Source organism: Glycine soja, chromosome 20 (assembly GCF_004193775.1).
Source record: "Glycine soja cultivar W05 chromosome 20, ASM419377v2, whole genome shotgun sequence".
Lineage (NCBI taxonomy): Eukaryota > Viridiplantae > Streptophyta > Magnoliopsida > Fabales > Fabaceae > Glycine > Glycine soja.
In genome coordinates this window covers 46,283,257-46,306,923 of record NC_041021.1, presented here as the reverse complement: position 1 = coordinate 46,306,923, position 23,667 = coordinate 46,283,257, and the positions used below count along the sequence as shown (strand labels likewise).

General features: G+C 33.6%; 3 protein-coding genes across 4 annotated transcripts; 2 read left to right on the top strand and 1 right to left on the bottom strand.

Annotated features, from left to right (window-relative positions):
- The first annotated feature begins 4,636 nt into the window (after nucleotides 1–4,636).
- Nucleotides 4,637–8,082, top strand: LOC114401232 (protein PHR1-LIKE 2-like). 2 transcript variants are annotated; one of them, XM_028363695.1, is made up of 6 exons: nucleotides 4,637–5,194; nucleotides 6,292–6,368; nucleotides 6,474–6,528; nucleotides 6,809–6,872; nucleotides 6,970–7,039; nucleotides 7,313–8,082. In XM_028363695.1, exons 1-6 carry the CDS (start codon nucleotides 4,750–4,752, stop codon nucleotides 7,772–7,774), a joined length of 1,173 nt encoding a protein of 390 aa, XP_028219496.1. In that variant the 5' UTR covers nucleotides 4,637–4,749; the 3' UTR covers nucleotides 7,775–8,082. The 2 variants fall into 2 exon arrangements, with proteins under 2 accessions (XP_028219496.1, XP_028219495.1); XM_028363694.1 differs by having other exon boundaries at nucleotides 6,800–6,872.
- Nucleotides 8,083–8,773: 691 nt separating this feature from the next.
- LOC114403156 (disease resistance protein RPM1-like) lies at nucleotides 8,774–13,601 on the bottom strand. The gene is made up of 2 exons (XM_028365939.1): nucleotides 9,207–13,601; nucleotides 8,774–9,111 (listed from the first exon to the last, which is right to left on the bottom strand). Exon 1 carries the CDS (start codon nucleotides 13,314–13,316, stop codon nucleotides 9,225–9,227), a length of 4,092 nt encoding a protein of 1,363 aa, XP_028221740.1. The 5' UTR covers nucleotides 13,317–13,601; the 3' UTR covers nucleotides 8,774–9,111; nucleotides 9,207–9,224.
- Nucleotides 13,602–18,381: 4,780 nt separating this feature from the next.
- Nucleotides 18,382–21,467, top strand: LOC114403157. Its single transcript, XM_028365941.1, has 3 exons — nucleotides 18,382–18,495; nucleotides 18,729–20,984; nucleotides 21,089–21,467. The coding sequence occupies exons 1-2, from the start codon at nucleotides 18,483–18,485 to the stop codon at nucleotides 20,972–20,974; spliced, it is 2,259 nt and encodes a 752-aa protein (XP_028221742.1). The 5' UTR covers nucleotides 18,382–18,482; the 3' UTR covers nucleotides 20,975–20,984; nucleotides 21,089–21,467.
- The last annotated feature ends 2,200 nt before the right edge of the window (nucleotides 21,468–23,667 follow it).

The window sequence follows — 23,667 nt, the reverse complement described above, 5'->3', positions numbered from 1 at the left end:
GCCTGCCATTAAAAGAGCACCTAATTAGACTCCCCATGATGAAGAATGCATGTTAGCCAGACCGGGCTAAATAACTATAAAAAATAAATAAACTGCACACTACTTTTTTTTTTCAAAAAAGATTATAATTCAGTAATGTGACTACTAAACATTCTATAAACCTATTTATTTAAATTTAGACTTCAATTTTTTTTAAGAACAGTATTTCTTAGTCAACTCTAATAAATTTAAAATATTTTTTTTCTTCTAATTATGATATTAGTATGAAATAATTATCATTAAAAATAGTGGTTAATCTTGATGGAAACCGTGAATATTTTTCCTATTGTAAACTCAAGTTATTATTAAACTAAAGTTAATAAATTTAAAATCATGAATCACTAACACATTTTTTTTGTTTCATTTAACTCAAGTTAAAATTAAATATTGTTGTTAAAAAAATTAAATCAAATATCGTTGTTTTTAATTTTTGGTTAAAATACTTTTGACCCCTTACCGTACTTTTGGGTTTTGGTGTGTTCTCTTAAGTTTTATTTGTTTCTTTAAAGTGTTTTTTTGTTAAATGAAGTTGATCATTTCGTGAGTATAGTATACTAACCTGATCAACTTGATTATATTTGCAAACTATGAGAAATGTTTTCATAAAATGAGAGCTTGTGATGTGTTATCAAAATTAATTCCGTTAATGTAAGCAATGATGGAAGACCAAATTTATTTGAACCACTTTAAGAGATAAAAAAAACTTTTAAATTTAGGAGATTAAATTGGAAAAAAAGAGAGAGAAAAAAAAAATATTTCAGTGTTATTTTTTTTTCTTTTCATTTTATTATATTCACTGCTCTGGTGCATGTTTGGGACTGTCAAAAAAATAAGAATTGCATCAATTTAGTCCAAAAACATAGAAGATATAACTATTAAGTTATAGTTAAATGGAAAAGTCAAAGAGTTTACTACAATTGATTAAGAAAAATGAATAAATTATTGTAAATTTTTTATATTGTCTTTTATTTTTATGAAAAAATAATTAAATATAAAAAATCACATCAGAAACATAAAAAACCAAACACATGTATCATGAATCCACCACTAATTCCATGTCGAACGTAGTAAAATTAAACATCTCATTTCACATGGACATGCCATGAATCATGACCATGTGTGGTGTGTGTCTCATAACCACTAAATAAAATTAGTCAATCCAAATCACAGAAATTTAACAAGAGGTTTTAGAACGATGTTTTAAAAGTGGAAAATGCTAATAAGTATTAATTTTATAATAATGAATAAGGAAATAAAAAAAATAATAAAAAGGTATTCATTATATTAAAAATATAAAAGAATATTTATTTATTTTTTAAAGAATAGGAATATTTTATAAGATGCACTAATTATGTATTAACTAATGTGATTAAGACATTTTATTGGCGGGTCACTTATAAAATATCATGGTTTGCACATGCAATGAGAACAAGATCTATTTCATCGGTCCCGCTTAATCTACAGAACATGCTATTAATATGGAATTAATTCCACATAGTTTCATAACCTCATTGCTTTTGCAACCAACTTGTCATGTACGATGGCACATCTTTGGTGACTAGGAGGGCCACATGTCCATATTTGTGTGTGTCAGTATATGCGTGTGGGGTAAGTGCCTTCATATGTATAATAACTTATGGTACATGTTATATCTAGAACTATAATTTATATAAATTTTATCTTTGTTAGCTAAGTAGTATAATAATAAAATAAATTCAATTGTCTTTATACAGGTAAGATATTCATGCTTATGATCTGGCTATTCTTTCTATATATATATATATATATATATATATATATATATATGATTAGAATAGCGAGAGTAATTTTTTTTATTTGATATACACTGTTTAGTTATAAGATTTTTATTCTTTTTTATTTTGTATTGATGAGAGAATATTGATTAGAGCATCTATAATGTGTCATTGCTTAAATAAGTTATTTATTTTAAATTTATGAGTTCTACAGTATTACATAAATTAAGAAACTTTACTCTAATGATAAAGTTGTTAGAATGCATGTTTAACTTAAGTTACATTAAATTTTATAATTGAAATATGATTATTTAATTGGTAAAAATAAATTAAGCAACAATTGATTATATAAATAACTCACTTAAGCGTACTTTCAAATCGTCTGTTCCAATGATTAAAAAAACTTGTTAAATAATGTTGTTAATTTTAAATAACTTATGAAGTACCCACATTAGAGATATTCTTATATGACTAGAGGAATTTAAATTTAGTTATTCGCTATATTTCATATAAGTCCATTTTAGATAGTAGAAGTTATATTTTTATTTTTAAAAATTTAATATGATAAGTCAAAAGTAAAACTATAAAAAGAATTAATGAATTTTTAAGGAGGGAGCTATTGATAAAAAGAAACATACACATTTTCAATATCTTTGTTGTTTGAAAAAGTCTAATTCTAATTCTAAAAGTCCAAAAATTAAACACGATATGAAGATGATCAGCTTTCTAAGATTCTGAGAATGACATCAAATAATTTTATTCTAGTTCAATATATAACAATTTTTGTGTGTGTCAGTTCAATATATAACATAACTAAGGAAAGAGCAACCGTAATTGGCTTAGAAAAACTACATAAAATACCACAAATATCAAATGTAATGAGATCAAGATTGAAAAAAAAGAAGAAAGATCAAGTATAAGGTCTATAAATCAGAAGGGTGGTACCTACTTGACCAAGGAAATTTTTGACAGGTAAATTTCGATGAACAGGCTTGACATTGAGATAGAAATCATTAACTTATAGATATCAAAGATCATTGTCAAAAGAAAATCGAAGAGATTGAAATCGTGGCAGGCTGGTTTTCCTCTAAATGATAAATACTATTTCATGGTGGTATAAAGCACTTGGATTTACATGTGTCGCAAGATGCAAACTATAGACAAATCAAAAACATGTGTGCACTTAAGTCATGGCCTAAAGTTGTAGCTCCAATAATTCAAGCTTAATCTCCAATAAGATCAAATCACCGTGTCCCCCCAACAACATTCAAAACCAGTTGTATAGCAAAAATAGGTTCTAGTCCATGCAATTTCCTTCTAGTACGTTTTCCTTTTTTAACATGAAAGGGGCAAATTATGACTTTTTTTAGCAACACTTTCTAAACACCTCAATTTTTATGACTTTTTTACGATAGGCATGTTCCAACGAGCCCAATTGAGGGGGCAATACGCTGACTTTGATTTAAGAGTAAATTATCTTGTAAAAAATTTAAATTTTGTGAACGTATTTTTATTTTATTACTGAACTCTCTTAAAATTTAGGTTGACAAATGCTAATTATTTTCCCAACATATAGTTAATTGAAAATGTCCAACGATACTTACACAAATAGGGTGCTAAAATAAGAGCATCGCAACCGCGCACACAAGCAACATCAAATCCACACAAGCACACCCTAAACAATTACATTTAAAAATTAAAACTAACAAATTAACAATCTTGAAACTACAAAAGTAAACCATAGATGATCCATTATCAGAGAATTTTAGTAGAGTTATGGACTTTTCTTTATTTTATTTTGTTATTCCTTCGGCACAATTTAACAATAACTTCAATAAAGACAATCTAGTGCACCTCTACTAGTATGAAGTATGAACATTGTCAAATGGGCTCTCACAAGTTCCCTCGGAAAGGAAAATGTGATTATGACATTTTTTTTACTTAAAATTGGCCTAATTAAACCATCCCTCTTCAAAATTTTAAAAGGGTTATATATGTACATTCTAATATTTTTATATAAAATTGCAAATCTTCTTCAAACCTTCATTCTCGAAAAAATAATACTTATAAGGGTTAATATTCTTTACCAAGAAGAAAAAAAGAACCATGGTCCAATGTTTTCACCTTTAAAAAATGTGGGGACATGCTGGGTGCACCCAGCAACATTGGTGCACCCAGCAATTAGGTGAATGGATAAAATTGTCTTTGCGTTAAAAAAAATAATTTCTTCTTCCGGAAGAAGGTTCTTCTGGTAGAACAATTTATTCTTCCGGAAGAAGGTTCTTCTGGATGAACAATTTGTTCTACCAAAAGAACCTTCTTCCGGTAGCTTCTCCGGAAGAATATTCTTCTGATAGAATAAATTGTTCCACCGGAAGAACCTTCTTCCGAAAGAAAAAATTATTTTTTTAACGTAAGGACAATTTTGCCCATTCACCTAATTGCTGGGTGCACCAACAATATTGCTGGGTGCACCTAGCATGTCCCAAAAATGTGTGTGCAAAAGAGGGAGGACCACAATAGGTCCAATGGGCTCCTGGTATAGCCCACACATCACTACTAAGAATGTGGCTTACTGTACAATTTGTGTTAGAGCAAGCCTTGCAGTGATGAGAGCCCATACGAAAGGACGTTGATCATCATGGACTGGATAATCATGAACGCACATTGTTCATGCTGATAAGGATCCATCCAAACAACATGCTTTTTTTTTTTTTAAGGATATTTGATTATTCGGTGAGATCATAAGATATTTTTAGAAGTTTCAATCATTTGAATTGAAACTAATCATTGATATATGAGACTTATTTAACATCAAACTCAAATTTTCATTAACAAACTCAACATGCAAACTTAACCACACAGTACGCAGCTACTGGGCCTGATATTATTGATGGAATTTGAGAAAATTCTAATAATCTTATTTGAAGGAGAACCCTAAAAAGCCCACAGAAAAATGATTGGAGGGAAGCAGAGAGCGGCAAATGCAAAAAAGGAAGAGAAGAAAGGAAAAGCAGCAGAAAGTGACAAAATCCCAGTAAAGAGTGACAGTGCCAGCTCCCTCAAGCCAAAGTCTTGTGCTTTTCACATCCCCATTTTCCCATTTCCCTTTCTGCTTCCTCTTTCGCCAAATGGGTCTCCCATAACACAATCTTCACCTTTTTTTTTTCCTCTTTCTTTCTTCTTCGCTTCTCGGTGGGGCTTCAAGTTTCACCATAGGATGTTTTCTAGGTTGATACATCCTCATGAAGGGCAGGAAGACATGCAGGGTGGCTCCAATCACGCTCACCTCGGAGACCCTTGTCTTGTTTTAACCTCCGATCCCAAACCTCGTCTTCGTTGGACCGCTGACCTTCATGAACGCTTTGTTGATGCTGTCACTCAACTTGGGGGTGCCAGTAGTAAGTCATTTTTGTTCCCTTTCATCTAATTCCATTCATGTTTTCTTGCTGTGCTGTACTAATAGTGATGGACATGAGCCCCATTCTGTGAAATTTATTAGTCATTGTGGGGTTTATTCTCCAAATATTTTGTAATGAGTGACTGTCTATGATCCGTGTGCCTTAAACTGTGTCAATATTGCTAACCCACAAAAGAATGATTTTTTTTTTCTTTCGAAAGCTGTCTTTAAGTACTCAACATTAATCCATCACAAGCAAGCCCTAATTCTTTATTACTTTCTTAACAAGCTGAAATTCATTATTTTTTTAATGTGAAAATCACTAGGAAATATAGCATTTAGAAGGACATGAAATTATTAGAATGTGGAAAATACTAGGTTTTAGTCACTACTTATTATGAGACTCTTCTGATTGCGTCTTCAATTTCATGATTGCCCGTTGAGTGTATAATTCTGATAGTTGCTCCCCATACTAATTCTGTATGTGTTTTTTTTAGTATTGCAGTATACTATCATACTTCCATTAACTGATGTTATGATGTTTTTTTGTAATGTAAATATTCTTTTCAAAAGAAAACTGATTTTATCAAGGATCGTAATACGTTAGTTGGCATATATCTAGCATAGTGCCATGATCCTGGAATGAGGGGAGGAGAAAATCTTCAGTAATTGGTACCTCAGCTTTAGTTTTGTTGTTGGAGAAAAGTTGTTCTTGTGCACGTGCCTTCAGAATTTTTCTAAAGATCATGGGAATTTAGTCATCTTATTATTCTTGATTCATTTTTTTTTCCTTTTGTGTCTAAGATTGGCTTTTGACTTAAATGGTCATTTATGCTTTTAAAGGTGGTATAAACTTCAATGCATGTTATAGCAGTTTGAAGGCATTCAAAATAACATTAAAAAAGTAGAAAAGTCAAAATTTAGAAATTTAATTGGATTTACTGTTTTCCGGGCACTGGGGTACGCTAGTTATACTCTTTCTCATTGTGTAGTGGGGTTATTAATGATTTGTGAGTATTTTCTAGGAATTTCTTATATAAAGGAGTAATATCATTATGTGTCTTCTCATAATTATATTACTAAAATTATTATTTGCAGAAGCCACTCCAAAAGCAATCATGAGGACCATGAATGTCAAGGGTTTGACGCTCTATCATTTGAAGAGTCATCTTCAGGTTCATTTACATATAATTGTTGTAACAGTCAATTATAGAATCTTTGGTGAAATTGAAACTTCATGATAATTTTTTGGTTTTATCCTATACTTTGCTGCATTGCAGAAGTACAGGCTAGGTAAGCAATCAGGAAAAGATTCTGATGAGGGATGCAAAGATGGTAGGTTTTTTCTCTCTGAACTTTTGAATTATATGCCACTAATCTGAATTTTAATTATGGTGTCTCTAATTGAATTATGTATCAATGTCCTTTTCAATAGGTTGTGTACATGTTTATCTTTGTTCCCTTGCTCAGAGAAAGGTTGACTCTGAAATTTCCATCTGTATAAAACAGGGCCAAAATCATACACTAGCAATACTGTTTATAATATAAACTTTTTTGTAATGGTCTAAAGTAAACTTTATCTTACTTATTGAAAAAACTGTGCAAGGAATGTCAGCTTCATATCTTCAAGAAAGCCCTGGTACTGATAACTCTTCTCCAAAGTTACCAGATGCTAACGAGTAAGAATTCAATGGTTTCTTGAGAACCAATTTATTCCTGCCTGGATGTCTAAGTAGTTGTTGATAAACAAATTGAGAGTTGCAATGTCATGTATAGGGGTCATGAAGTCAAGGAGGCATTAAGAGCACAGATGGAAGTGCAAAGTAAACTACACTTACTAGTGGAGGTAAGTTTCCTTTTCACAATATAAGGTGCTTTGTTGTTTTGGTATATTATTTAAGACTATTCTGGTTGGTATTGGAGGTAGACTAGGTGCATAGTTGCATGCTGGTGATTGGTTACTCTTTTAGTCTTTTTTTCTTCTCTTATTATCGCAGGTAGATATCATCAACTAAATAATAACTGCGAATTGTAATTTGCGATTTTATTAAAGAAATAATCTCTATATCTTATAAGTGTACCCTAACACTTACTATTTTTAAGAATTATGGTATTGCAGGCAGAGAAGCACTTGCAAATTCGCCAGGATGCAGAGCGAAGATACATGGGCATGCTTGAGCGAGCGTGTAAGATGTTGGCAGATCAATTTATTGGGGATGTAACTATTGACATGGACGGCCAAAAATTTCAAGGGCTGGAAAGCAAAACATCCAGAAGTTCCCTAGTTGATCACGTTGGCTTTTATCCCCAAGCGTGTACTGAGGTCGGCGGAATGCATGCTTCAGTAGTATCACCTATTCTTCAACCTCAAGGGGCTGACTGTTTCACTGAAAGTTGCCTAACATCACTTGAGAGTCTGGGAGGGTTGACACTAGAAGGATCTCCTGGCGGATCGAAGAAGAGGATGCTGAACTTGGACTCGATGGTAGCACCTTTGATCTGGAGTGAAGCCAACACCAGAACTCAAGGAATTCATTTAGCCAAAGTTAATCCTTCAGGAATGACTAGGTACGGCATGTAGGTAGGGTAGGGAAGGTTAGTTCCTCATGAAGAGAGTTCATGACATTGTGCTTTGTCCCAAGCTTTTAGGATTAAGTACTGAGTAGGGAAGGTTAGCTCCTCATGAAGAGAGTTCATGACATTGTGCTTTGCCCCAAGCTTTTAGGATTAAGTACTGAGTTAGATTATTATCGGTTGTTGTCCATTAAGTTGGTGAGAATCAACTTATCTCACATCATTGTGTAAATTGAAATACTATATGGCTTAACTTGGACCGTCACTAAATGTTGGCGCTGACCATTTATGATCATTGCCTTGATTTTCACTGCTTCCTTACCCCTAGCTTTTACAGGGGATTTCGGCGCCCCCCCTTTCATTTTTCAAAGTATTTCAATGTTGAATTATTGTGTTCTAGTTCTGCATTTTTATTTATTTATTTTATGTAGGGTCTGAGGGCGAGCCTTGGTGCAGCGGTAAAGTTATACCTTGGTGACTTGTTGGTCATGGGTTCGAATCCGGAAACAGCCTCTTTGCATATGCAAGGATAAGGCTGCGTACAACATCCCTCCCTCATACCTTCGCATAGCGAAGAGCCTCTGGGTAATGGGGTACGAAGTTTTTTTTTTTATGTAGGGTCTGCTTTATTTTTTACTCATTGGGTGAGTGAGTTTGTTCTTCATTGACTTGTTACCATTGGAAGACTGTAAGGTTCACATATAGGATTAAACAATACTGAGTGGGGGTTTTAAGTTATTACTTAGTGTGTGGTTTTATTTGTGAAAAGCAGGCTGATTATTTCTTGGGTTTTAGGCAAGCTCAATGTCTTGACAAATAATGGTTAGATTATGGTTTTGTCCTTTTAGAGTTTATCCTTACAAACTTTAATCCTAAATATTGGTAAGTTAATTTTTAATATTTTATAATCTGTAAACTCAATCCACTTGGATATTTTCATTCTAATAGTTTGATTACTGAAATTCCACACACAAGAAAGTAAAAAGTTATTAAATGACGACAAAAGTATAACAAATTCAGTCATTTTTGTCACCCGTACTCACAATAACACCCTCAATCAGGATTTGCATTACACAACACAATCAAGGAAAATACAAGTTGCAATACAACTTCTTTCAAGAAACAATTTTTCTTTCGTAGCCTTCAACAAAGAACCAAACATACCTTTATAGTATAAATTTCAGCTGTCACTAATATAATTACATGTCCCAATACAAATTATTTCAAGAAACAAATTTTCAATTTCGTATATTTGGATGAAGAACCAATCTTACCTTCAATGTTAGCTTCAGTGACGTCTGTAAGGCTTCCTTTAGCCACAAGCTGTTGACAAACTGTTGCTCACTGCCAAACATTTAATTTTTCTTAATTAAACTAATTGCAAGTGTCAGCTGAAAAGGAAAGAAAACAAACACGTAAAAGGGAGGCATGCAACTCACCATGCAATTAATGATGTTCTACTGAGAATTATCTCTGCGGACTTTACAATTGTCCGGAAGGCGATATATGCCAATATTGATTTCCTTTGACATGTTTGTCAGTGTCAACTCAAGGAGACTTTTAACATGCCACAGTCCAAAAGGAAGATTTGTCAAGCCAGGACATGATCGGATTTCCAGTTGTCTGAGAGAGGGGAGTGCTTGTTGCTTTATCAACCAATTCTTTAATTGCTTCAAATTCCAAACTTTCAAGACATAAAGCTGAGGAAAACTTTTAGATTTGCAGATCATTTTTTCCCCCTCGTAGGATTCTGCAAGCAAAGACAATGATCGAAGGTTTGGAAGATCTTTCAAAATTTTCATTGGGTCGTTCTCTAGTTTGGAATGTGACAGGGTAAGCTCAACAAGGCTTTCGGGGAACAGAACAGATGCGTTTGTCAAGCTTCCCAGCAAATACATGTCAGTGAGATTATTGTGTTTTTTCAAAGACTTCAAGTTTATTTTCCAAGGTTGACCTTCTTCATTTCTTGATTTAAGCCTCAGTGATTGAAGGTATTCTAGTTTCACAATCCAGTCAGCTACTGCATCAAGTTGTGATTCCATTACCTCTTGCTGTAGTGACATTGATTGGCATGCTATTCCCAGTTTTGTGATATTGACCAATTGGTCCAGACCACCCTTCACCGGAGTCTCTTCATCTACGAAAAGACCCCACATTGTTTGGACGTCAGATAGAGAATTACCTGTACCTTTTGGTTTGGATGGAAATCTGGTCCGGTAAGTCTCACTCAAGAAGAGATGTCTCAGTTTCATGTTCCAGATGGAGCTGGTTAGAGTGTGTATGTAAGTATGTTTCAGATCAAGAGTCTGGAGTTGCAGCAAGCTGCTTATAGATGATGGAAGTGACTCTAAATAAGTCCATCTTAAGCCAAGATACCTCAACCGAGTAAGTCTTTCAATGCTTTCGGGCAACTTGGGCTTGTAAACGCCTTCAAGATCAAGCACCCGCAATAGTAGAAGACAGTTGCTTGAAATACACAGGTTCAGAAAGTTACATAATTCTTGGCCTGGTCTACTTCCTTCTCGAAAATCAAAGGACAGGAAGGAGTGAACACCCTTGTAGTAGGTTCCCACTTGAGGTGAATCATTGGTAATGTTACCATGAATATGTTGGTGCCAGTTATGATTTTCATCAAGACGATCAGCCACCTCGCGTATTTCGGGATATTTTTGGTTTGCAATCAACTCTTTGCTGGTATATACTTGAGGAAATCTAGCATCTTCAGGCTTTCTCAACAACAAATCGTGCAAAGCATGAGGGAGACGACATGTTTTGACAGTGCCATTGGGCTTGCTCTTGGCAATTTGAACCAAGTTCAGATCTATCAACTCTTTTAAATACCTTTCTGCAACTTGCTCTGGTGGCTCTTGGTCTTCCCCATGATGCACTAGACCCTCTGCAACCCACAAAGCAACTAATCTTCTTGCAGCAATCCCAAAATTAGCAGGGAATAGCTCAAAATAAAATAAGCATCGCCTCAGATGTGAAGGTAAGTTGATGTTGATCGTGTTAAGTGTGTCAGACCAAGGGTTTTGACGCACGCTTGGCCACTCCTCTTCTGTCAAATCTTTCCTTCGAAGCAATTTGATTATTTTTAATATTTCTGATGGAAGGCCGGGATGTTTGAGCACGCTGGACCACTTCTTTTCTTCTGTTACATCTTTCCTCGAAAACAATTTGCTTATTTTTAATATTTCCAATGGAAGATTGGGATGCTTTAGCACGCTTGACCAGTCCTCTTGTGTCACATCTTTGCCAGAAAGCAAACTCCTCGTTTTTCTTATTTCCAATGGCAGGCCACCACATTTAGCCACAATTTTTTTCCCAGTCTCGGACAGTTTTGATTCTAGGGGAATGTTCACCTTCAAATCTGTTGTGAACAGAGTCCAACTGTTTTCATCGTCTAGTAACTGTAAAGGGTGAACAAAGGATCTCATACCTGCTTGTTGGGCTACATTTGCATTGTGAGTGGTAAGAAGAAATCTGCTTGCTGTTAACATGTCAGGTATGATCTCTATCAAGGTATCCAAGACATGAGGAGTTTCTATGCCATCAATAACTATGAGATGTTTTTTACTCGCCAAGGTTGCGAGTGCGTTTTGTTTGTCTCCCTTAATAATTTCTGCAGCCTTCTTGGCTATGTATTCTTTAATCTGTTCAACTGTTGCATAACTTGGAGGCACAAAGATTCTATAATCAAAATGATTAATGACAGCTTCGTTTCTAAGTATCATTTTGGCTAGTTTTGTCTTACCCGTGCCTTTAATTCCAACTATTGAAGTAATGCAGCGAAATTTCTCATCCGAAAGTAACTGGGCCATCAAAACCTTCACGTTTTCGTTGAAAAATGGTTGTGTCCTTGGACGTAATGACTCAGCTCCGGATTCACATTGAACCAAACCATAATGTGCTTTTCTACTTCTGGAGGCATCTTTAATTTTCTGTCTAATCCTGTTTAGCATTGGCTTACGATCCAATTCACGGCCACCGCTCTCATCAATGACAGCTTTCGTTTCACGGGCAATACCTTTGATTTGGTTCACCCAGATTTTGTATCTTCCATCTAGGTCTTCATATCCAATCCGTTTTACATCAAGTAACAGTGCATCCATCAATTGCTTTTCGCCAGTGATTAAATCCAGTTCCCAATCGAGCTCTGTGGTATCCCGGTAGCAAATGGAATCGGGAGAATTGTGATTGTCTTCATATCCACTCTGTTTTACATCAAGTAACAGTGCATCCATCAATTGCTTTTCGCCAGTATCGAGCTCTGTGGTATCCCGGTAGCAAATGGAATCGGGAGAATTGTGATTGTCTTCATATCCACTCTGTTTTACATCAAGTAACAGTGCATCCATCAATTGCTTTTCGCCAGTATCGAGCTCTGTGGTATCCCGGTAGCAAATGGAATCGGGAGAATTGTGATTGTCTTCAGCAATGCTTTCATTCTGTTTCCCGCCTTGTATATTTGCAATGTCATAGATGTTCTTCCTGTCTGAGATATGAATAATTTCATTCAACAAGCGGTTGATGTTCTTGGCATATCTGTATCTGCTGACGGAAAAGGGAAACCCATCCTTTGGATACGCAGCAACAAGAGACTCTCCCTTCCGAGCCACGAGTTTTAATTGATTCACCCACACTTTCTGTCTCTGGTTCAGGCCTTCGTCCGCGCTTCCAATATCACTGAAAAGCGCACTCATTAGAGCTAAATATCTTTGGCTTGTCTTCAAATTCTCGTCCAAAGACCTCCACAAAGACACAGTCCTGGCAATAACTGTAAAAAGGTTAGCGGGTGGGCTAAAGCTTGGAAATGCAACAGGTCTTGATCTTGATCCTATTTTGTCCCCTCTATCTCCGAAAATCCACCTTCTGTAAAGTGCATCTCCAAACTGAGTGCTGATATACTCCATCTGCTTGGAAAATTCTTGCTCGGAAGCATATTGCCCATAAAGATAAAAGACCTTCCAAAGCCTCCCCATGCTTAACCGTCTTTCTGTTCTTGCAATGAATTTTTCAGCAACACCAACCGTGTAATCACAAACATCCTTTACCTCTTCCAGCCACAACTTTTCTCTCTGACTCAACTCCCCTGCTGTTGAACTTAAATTAGAAGACAAGATAATATTTTGCGTGTCGCCAAGGAGGTCGTCTCTCACATATCCTACCCTCTTGATTACATCTTCCAGGGTAATTAAATTTTGAGTCAGAATGTGATCAAGCTTCTCCAGCGCTGTGGCTACTGCACCTGGAGTTTCAACGGAAACGTCTATGTTTGTTTGCTCAGAGATCAGTAGTAGTCTTTCTCTCGGCCTGTCGGTGCTCTGTTCCACTGCACCTGGAGTTTCAATGGACACGTCTATATTTGTTTGCTCAGAGTTCAGTAGTAGTCTTTTTCTTAGCCTGTCATTGCTCTGTTCCACTGCACCTGGAGTTTCAACGGACACGTCTATAATTGTTTGCTCACAGTTCATCAGTAGTCTTTCTCTCAGCCTGCCAGTGCTCTGCTCCGCCTCATTGCCGTGGCGGTATATGTCAAAGAAATGCATAACTCCAACACCGCGTTAAAGGTGTTGTGTGAATGAGGACGCTACTTGTTGCACGGTCTCCTTAATTTTGCTTTCAAATACTAGCTACCTAGCTCCAAAACTGCCATTAACAACAGCTAGTTGGTTGGTTCGGTTTTTTAGTGAATGCAGACATGTATACTAGCATGGGTTAATCTGTTCACTTGAATCATAATGCTAAACCAAAGACGTACAAAATAATTTCTTCCATCTTCATGCTCCAAGAAACTTTGTTGACGTCCAACTGCTAAAATTTTTATTGGGTTTGTCGCCTTCTTGATAAAATAAAAGTACTATACAAACAAACAAATTCTTGACCTGCGCGTGCCGCGTGGTAGTTGAACTTCTTATGGGATCTTTTTATTATTACTTTATGGGATTTGTTCAGTTGAATATGATAGATAACGTTAAACGAAACAAATAAATAAATTATTGCATCGAAGAAAAATTGTCCTTGACGACTTGACCTGCACGTGGTAAATCTTTTATGAGATTTGTTAGGTTGAATTATAGATAACTTTAAATGAACAAAAGTATAGAATAGATTATTGTATCTTCGTCATTGAAGAAAAACTTGTTTTTATGGGATTTTGTTTAGCTGTATGCTAAAGGTTAAATGAAAAAATATTGAATAAAATAAACGAGAGTCAACGGTAGCAACACGCTCAATTATTCCATTTTAAAGAATACTCTTCAAAGAATCATTAATTGAAAATGCATCGACACATTATACAACAACAAGATGCTGTTGGAAAAAAAAAAGCCACAAGATGTTAAAAGATAAACCTTATAACAATACATAACATATAAACAAGGCCTAAATATGTTTCTACTATGTGTAAAATAGTCAATTTTGATTTCAGTATCTCAACTATCTTTTTATACCTCATACTTTTGTTATGTTTGATTTTGCCTTTCCCTTAGTTATCTTTCACTCGGAAAAAATACTTCTTAAAAAATTTCTCAATCACCTCTTCCTAAGTTTTCAAGTTATTTCCTTTAAATGAATGCATTCACCTCTTAGCTTCACCGACTAGTAAAATGAAAACAGATTGAGTCTGATGGCATCTTCTGAAACTTCTGTTATCTTCACAGTATTGCATATTTCAATGTATGTGGCTAAATGAGTATAGGGGTTTTAATTTGGTAAACCATGAAAAAGATTTCCTTAAATGAGTTGAATCAAGGAATGTGGGTATGAAATGTTTGTTGCTTGAACTTCTGGGCGTGCGATGCTAGTGAAAAACTGTGGCATGGTAGAACTAGAATAGTCCTCAAGAGTCACCCTTGGTGGTTGATCTTTTGCCATTACGGTTGTTTCAGAGGCACCAACTTCAGATTCTCTCAATTCAATGGGAAATGAAGAAGAAGATTCAGATGAAAGAATCCTCTCATCACTAGGGTCAGTTGTGCGTTGTTTCTTCTACAAGTAGCCTCAATCTCCAAATCCAATGGAGCTAAGTCCCCTGCTGGAGTTTTACATCGCATACAAGAAGCAAACTACTACAGAGCAGTTAACCTAGACAAGAGATTAAATTAAATCGAAAAGAAAGAACAATACAAAAACAAATCAATGAATAAAGAATAATTGCTTCCAAATTGTGGCTTGCACATTAAGTAAAGAGAAATTCCCTGGCAACGACGCCAAAAATTTGTTGAACTATTGACTAATGCACCAATTCGTCCAAGTAGTAATTAAAATGGTAAGATCAAGTGTCGAGTCCATAGGGACTTTGACTGTACTCAGAGTTTGTATATGTCCAATTTTAAGCAATCAATGAACTAAATTTGATATTAGTCAAATAATGATATGGAATGTAAAATTTGACATAGATGAAGATAATTAAGTAGAGCACGTTAAAGAGATAGAATACAAACACTCAAGGGGTGAGTTATCGGTTGAAGTAGAATTACAGAGCGTGTTGAGACTCAACCTACCAAAACTACTCTTGATGCAACATTAAGGGTTTTCACTATTTAATGTTATTTCGATTATTACCTTCATCCACTAACGTACCCTAATCATGATCCCTCATGTGAAAGAGCCTAAATTACCTAATTTCAATCCTAATCCCTTAAGAGCTATATCAAATAATTTGCTTTATGAATAAAGATGCATAAATAAGGCTAAATAATATCATTCTATCCTTAAACATGGATTACCTAGATGCTCTTTTCAAGTTCTTAGAAGATAAACATTTTCCAATGCATAAATCCTATAACACTACATGAGCATGGGTGATCAAGTCATAAACATAATATTAAGCACAGAAAAGAGACAATAATATCAAAATAATATTAAATAGATAGTTAAAATTATTACATCAAAAGTGTTTTGTTGTTGAGCTCCCAACAATGGGTGGTTTAGCCTCTCATTGTCATGAGAGACTTACTAATACAAAAAGAAAACAAGAGGTGTGGAAGAAAATGGAGGAAAGGGTCCCCAAGTGAATGATTTCTCTCTATTCTCTTGTGCCCTAGCCTCTTATTTTGGTCCCCCCAAAAGAACTCCCTGATTTCTCCTTTTTTTTTTCCCTTTAAAATGCAGCACAATCATATTTTTTGACATTGACCATTGTTAACCTATTGACAAGTATACCAATTTGCACAGTAATATTTAAAACAATAAGTCCGAGTATCATATCCTAATGGAATTTGTTTTACTTAGATGTTGTATATTCAGTATGCAAACACTTTTAGCTTTGGAAATGAAATAAATGTTCATCAATGATTTGATTTTCTGTAATTTACTATGCTACTTAAACAAATGATTAAATAAACACAAAGATGTAAAATGAAATAAATATCAAAGTAAAAGCGTCAGGGAGTCTTCTAATGAACTTCCTCTTGTCGTACTAAAAGTTTTTCTCCATTTAGCGTTACTCTAGCGTTCTTGCACCACCGATTTACTTAGACCATGATTCCTCACATGAATGATCCTAACTCTCTTAGTTTTTGTTCTTAATTCCTCAACAAACTCGTTCTAAGGGAGTTGCAGTACGCACACAGTACAAAATATACTAGATTATTGCATTCTATTCCTAGATAAACTGACCTCTAACTGCTCTACCAAGTTCTAAGGATTCCAAACATTTTCCAACACTCAAAACTTAACTAAAAATACAAATAGATGATCAAGTCATAAGCATGTAAAATAAGCACAGATAAAAGCAAAGAACACTAGAAATAACATTAAATAAATAGTTAGAAGTTTACATTAAGAGTATTCAATAGAATAACTCCACAACAATGAAGTTTCTAGTCCTCTATTAACAAGGAAGACTTAATACAAAGAGGAGTAAAAACAACATCGCGATTAGTTATGATAAATACCTTCTCTGATTTATAAGCTCAGGATATGGAAGCATGATTTTCACGTGAATAATGGTTACCATTGACTCGTGACAGCTAGGATATTTAATGTATTTGGATATGAACAGAGAGGGGCCGATTTGGTATTTATGGCCACGTGAGTTTTTGTGACAATGCACATGCGCAATGGTGCGCGTGGATGGCATTATGAGTTTGTTGACCAGCAAGTTGTAATTTTTTTGTGCAATTTGTTTAGCCTGTATGCTAAGGTTAAATGAAAATATATAGAATAAAATAAACCAGGGTTAATAATGGCAGCTCGTTCAATTATTTCATTTTAAGGAGGATGTTGAAAAAACCAACAAGTGTGTGGATAAGTGCATGAAACAACTGTACGGAACTATTTTAACTTGATTAATAATTTTAAATTACAGTCTTAAATATATAAATATAATGTATTGTTATCATTCAATATCAAAAACCAATGGATTGTACGAGTTTAATATTTTTTTGTCTCTAAACTTTTTTAAAATTATATTTTTATTTTCTAATTTACTTTCATCAAGATCAAAATTCTAATTTTTTTCCATTATCACTTAAAAAAAACAATATTAACTCAAAAAATAACAATAACTCATAAGTTTTTTTTTTCCATTATCACTTACAAATAAGAATATTAACTCAAAAAGTAACGATAACACTAGCAACTAAGCGACTTGACTCAAGGAGCTCAGGGATACTCATATAAGTTTTTATAAATTTTATTTTCAACCCTCATTAACTAGTTTCACAACATCAACTTTGTCATGAACATATGAGATATTAAAAGTATAATTTACTAAAATAAAATGCTAAATAATTAAGGAGGTGTTTGGTTTGGTTGTTTTTTGTTTTCATTTTTACTGGAAATAGAAAATGGTGATAGAAATATGTTTGGTTGGATTTGTGTTTTTATTTTCAGTGAAAATATTTTTCCAAACGAATCAAAAGCTGGAAACAATAAAATCTCGTTTTCAGTTGAAATCAGAAACCTCATTTTGGGTAAAATAAAAACGTCTAGGAATATATGTAATCTTAAGCAAATCTAAAAATACATTTCCTTTTTAAAACGTATTTTCAGTATTTTTATTTCTTGAAAGCAGAAAACAAGAAGTCAAAGAGAATTCTAATCTTTTAAAAATAAAAATAATTTTCAGAAAATAAAAATACAAACCAAACACACCCTAATATAAAAGATATTGAATAAATTAAGTATTTGATATATTTCATTCACAACTAGGTTGGTTAAATATTTTAGTATGTAGAGAAATGAAAAAAAAAAAATTTAAATATATTTTATATGTCAAAAGATTTGACATCGTTTAAGAATTTATAAATAACCTTTTTTCTTAACATACCGAGGTTTTGTAAGGACAAAATCGGGATAATGTGCCAAAACATAATTTATTGATTTTTTTAAAATAACGTACGGGTGTTAAATTTGGTTGTTTTCTGTCTTTATTTTCACTGAAAATAGAAAATGATAATAAAAATATATTTGGTTAGATTTTCAGTAAAAAAATATTTTTCCAAACGAACCAAAAAATGAAAATAATAAAAACTCATTTTCAGTTGAAAAATTGAAATCTTATTTTGGATAAAATAAAAACGCAATCACAATAAATATAATTTTAAGTAAATCTAAAAATACATATCTTTTTTTCCTTCAATGGCTTGTCTGTTTCTTCCACAAAAACAAGAAGTCAATCCTCCAAACTTGAGACACGCAGGCTCCAATCAACAGCAATTTGTGGCATTGCTTAAACACAAAAGCAATCAAAGAGAAGCAGAAAAAATATGCCGCTCGCTGGTAAGATTAATGCAGTAATGCTTGTTTCTGCAGTCAAAATTAATTCTTTCCAGTATGAAAATCAATTGTCATTCAGTATGAAAAACTTTATTACGTGATTCAATTAGAAATCATGATTGCATTTTTAAAGTCAACTAAGTTATAATGATATGTAATTGAATGATTATGGTTTGAGTAATTAACATTAGGTCCTCCTTGTATGCAAATTGATGGTGATTACATATGTTTTTCAGTTGTCTGGAAAATATTGGAACTTAGAGTTCTGGTTTTACTGAGTTTGGCCTTCCAAATAATGCTAATAGTTTTTGGCAACCAAAGAAAGTACCAAGCAGGTAAGGAGCTACAATTGGTTGTGTGGGTGGCCTATCTGTTGGCAGATTTGGTTGCTACCTATGTTCTGGGCATTCTTTCAAAAGACAGCAAAGATCATCCAGTACACATGGCCATCTGGGCACCCTTCCTTCTTGTGCATCTTGGTGGCCCTGACACAATTACTGCCTATGCCCTGGAGGATAATGAGCTATGGAAACGACACTTTCTTGGAATAATGACCCAGATATTCGGAGCAGTTTATGTGGTTTACAGTTCATGGAATGGAAGCAAGCTTAATTATGTTACCATTCCAGTTATGGTGGCAGGAGTAATCAAATATGGTGAGAGGACTTGGTCCTTGTGGTGTGGAAGCAGTGAAAAGTTCAGAGAATCCATTCTCCCTCCTCCTGACCCAGGACCAAATTATGCCAAATTCATGGACGACTGCACTGCAAAAAAAGCTGAAGGATATAAAGTTGAATTGAAGGTCAAAGATACTTCCACTTTATCATATAACTCTAAAGGAGCAATAGCAAATGAAAATGTACAAGATGCTTTGCTCTTACACGATGGATTCTATTTCTTTAAAATTTTTGAGCGCCTATTTGCAGATCTCATCCTTAGCATTCAAGAACTCAAAATCAGCCGAAATTACTTTCAGCACAATGGCATGTCATGGGAGCGTGCGTTTAAAGTAATTGAGGTTGAGCTTGGATTGATGTATGATAAGCTATACACAAAGGCAGTGGTAACATACTGCGGCCTTGGCTTTGGCTTTGGCCCTGGCTTTTGCTTTGGCCTTGGTCTTGGCCTCAAAAGTGTGACCCTTTTCTGCACCCTCTCTGCGTTTATTACATTTTTATGTCTGACAGATAAAGCACACATGGATTTTGACCAGATTATAACTGCTGTGCTTTTCGCTGGGGCTATTTTACTTGAGATATGTGCGGGCATCATTTTTGCTTCTTCAAGTTGGACAATGTTTTGGTTAAGCACGCGCAAGAATTGGATAGTTGATCTTCTCATCTTATGTTTTCAAAGATTTTATAAATGCTTACATGCTAAGAGGTGGTCTAATCGTATATCACAATTCAATCTAATGAGTTTTTGCTTGAAATGTGAGCTACACGAACGCGTCAAAATCTGGAATTGCCAATCCAAGTATCAGCTTTTCAAGAAGTTTCACCAAAAACCAGAAACTGTCTCCAAGAAATTGAAAGAAGTCATATTTGAACAGATTCGGGGTAAGTCTAAGGCTGCAAAAGACATTGAGAAATGTAAAAAATTTTGCGCTCACAGGGGTGATGGAGTTCTTCGTGCTTTGAAGTGCAACTGCAATTCCATTGCCAAGAGCACTGAGGTAGAGTTTGATCAAAGCCTTCTGCTTCGGCTTATTGATTCCATTGCCAAGACCACCGAGGTAGAGTTTGATCAAAGTCTTCTGCTTTGGCATATTGCTACCGATCTTTGCCTTTATTCAGATAAATCAGAATCAGATGCAAATTGTGCCGGCCTCCAAAATTATCATATAAGCAAATTGTTGACAGATTGTATGTTATGGCTTTGGCATATTGCTACAGATCTTTGCTGTTTCTGTTATTCAGATGAATCAGAATCAAATGAAACAGATACAAATTGTGCCTGGCTCCAAAATTATAAAATAAGCAAATTGTTGTCAAATTATATGTTATATCTTCTTGTTGAATGTCCTTTTATGTTGCCCAACGGAATAGGACAGATCAGATTTAAGGACACGTGTGCTGAAGTCAGTGAAATTTTGCAAGAAAGGAAGTACATATCAGAAACAGATCAAATTTGCAAAGTGCTAGATCGAGTGAGTGTAGATGAAGAGTTTCCACCGACAAAGGTTAAAGGAGACCGAAGCAAGTCTGTGTTGTTTGATGCACAGAGACTTGCTAAATCCATAAAGTCTTTAGAACAGGAAATGAAATGGTCGAAAGAAGAGAAATGGAGAATGATAAGTCGTGTTTGGGTGGAGATGTTGTGTCATGCAGCAAGCCAGTGTAGAGGGTTTCATCATGCCAAACAGCTTAGCCGAGGTGGCGAGTTGCTTACCCATGTCTGGCTTTTAATGGCTCATTTAGGTATAACTGAACAGTTGCAGATTTCAAAAGGTCACGCAAGGGCAAAGTTGTTACTCAGCTAAAATTGTTTAGGTGAGTATGCTTGGACAAGTTCTTATTGCCACTTCCATTATTGTGCTCACTTTAGATTTCCTATGCTTTGTCTCTAAACTCCCAACATTTCTTATCTGCAACAGTCCATTTTATCTGCAAGATTGAGATTTTTGTGAGTGTCTACCACTGCAATGCAACCACAATTTTGGCCATATTGATCGCATTTGTCTGTAATTATCCATAATATCAAGAAGCACAATGAAGCTGCAATGACAAAAGTGGCCGCAATTTAAAGCCTTGGCCATGTTACACTACATATGTTGTGTTCTATTATAATAGCTTGTAATTTGTGTGTTGTATCCAATAATAATAATACTATATAATGATGTAAAATAATTCCTTGTGTGTTTAGCTTGTATTCTGCGTTCAGCTGCATTCAGCGTGACATTGTACAATGCTGGATTATTGATTTGTTACTGACAGATGGCGGTGGCCGGTGAAATCTTATGCTCTTGTCTTGTACTATCTTGTTAAATTTCTCATGAATCGTTTGATTTAAGGTTTGGATTATCAAATATCCAGTGCTACTTGTCTGCAAATGTTCAAAGAGTCAGTGTAGTTTTTCTAAATATGGGATTCCTTAGTTATGTCTACGGTAACACCTTGTATCCATAGTTAATTAATTAAAGACTTAAGATATGTTTGTGTTCTTTGAAAAATTTACTAATTTTATATTTGATTCCTAAAAAATGTTTTTTATATTTTGTCAGTCATTAAGTTTATTCTATTTTAAGTGATTCCTAAAATGTTTTTGAATTTTTCTTTTGATCACTAAATGTTTTTTATTCCAATTGTTGTCATATTTTTTATGAGAAAGTGACGCTTAAGTTAACAGAATTCATATAAAAGTAGGAATCAAATAAAAAATAAAAAAGTTTTCAAGAACGTAAAGTTAAGAAAAAAATATATTAAGGATCAAATGCAAAATCTCTAATTTTTTTAAGGAACAACAGCATATTTCTCTTAATTAAAAATAAAATATTAAGAAAATAATTAAAGTTAAATTTTTTAAAATTCTTTTTGCGGTAGAAGACATCACATACATGGTTACTCTAATCTCAAGTCCAAAATAAACTTAAACTTCATAAACCAAAAACATAATTAACAAAAGTTGGCACTCCGAAAGTCATACATCTCAATTTAAAATCAAATCATTGTCCATAAGATACTCAATGTGGCAATCTATGAAAGCACATAGTCCCGTAAAAGATAAACATAAAAACTATATAAGTAAATAACTATGTTGCTCCTCTATCATCCTGCTGTGGATACGGATACACATTACTTACAAATGACGTTGAGCCGAAACACAAATAACAACAAAGGCAGAGAGTGAGCATCATTGTTTATTTTTTTAAGAGCAAGTTGATGGTTTACAAGTCAATGTTAGAGGAGTTCCATGATTTTATAATCTGAATGCAAGTTGCCATTTTTTTTAAAGTGATTTTTTCAAACGCAAGAATAAGTTTAGTTAAGAGACAAGTTAATCAAGTTGTTTATAATCTAACAAGAACTTGTAGGTTTCCATGTTAGTTATTATGTCTTTTGAGCATATTCGCATGTGTATTTATATATGTTACCATTTTGAATGAAATGCAATAAGTGATAGTGAGAGCTAGACATGAGAGCTCAATTAAGTGTATAAGATAAATTTAACTTAGAAAAAAGTTCATTAGTTATTTAACTTAGAAATCATATTTTAAAGTTTCAATATCATTTATTTCCATCATTATAATATTACATATCATGGGAAAGATCAAACTTAATTTACAATTGTTGTACGAGGTGTTTAATTAGTGTCTTTTCCGTACGGTAGGTTGGTAATGATATCGTTATTTATTTAGGAAAAGTCTCCGTAGAAATTATTGTTAAAGTTTTAATACTGTAGTTTTCTTTGTTTATTTTTATCTTCTTCCTTTATTATAAATTTATCATAATATATGGCATCTAAGGAGGAAGATCCAACAACTTTAACATTTTTTTTACGTGATAGTTGATGACCAATCATTATTTATGAACAAAAAGTCTCCTTTGAAATTACTTTTTTTACGTGGTAGTTTATCCCATATTTTTAACATACTTTTTTAATATAGATTTTATAATTGATTAAAATTTACTGATAACAAAAAGTTATTAAGTAAGAATTATTTCTTTTAGATTCAAATATAAACAAAAAATAAATAATTTCATATTAATTTAGAAAGTTAGTTCGTATTATTTAATTTCACTGTCTCAATTAAAAAAAATGATATTATTCTTTTTTTACTGGAAAATAATTTTATCTTAAAATATTATGCATTGAAACTTGATATCAATAATAAAAAATAGAATTAATTAAATGAAAGATATTTTAATAATAAAATCATAAAATAGGATTAAATTGATTATATCTATTTATATTTAAGCTCACCGTACAAAATATCTTTTTTTTTTTTTTACTTATGTTTGAATATAAATGAAGTAAGACTTTTAAAAGTTTTTGATAAATTTGATCTAATATAGTCAAGTATGTTTAAATAAAAAAAAACATGTTTAAAAATCTTTAAAAAAGTATGTTTAAAATAATATATTGCTATTATTTTTCTTGTAATACTATTGGGCCTATAAATTTAGGTAATGGTGTCTAAAAGGAATAAAAAGTTATAAATAGAAATAAAATAAA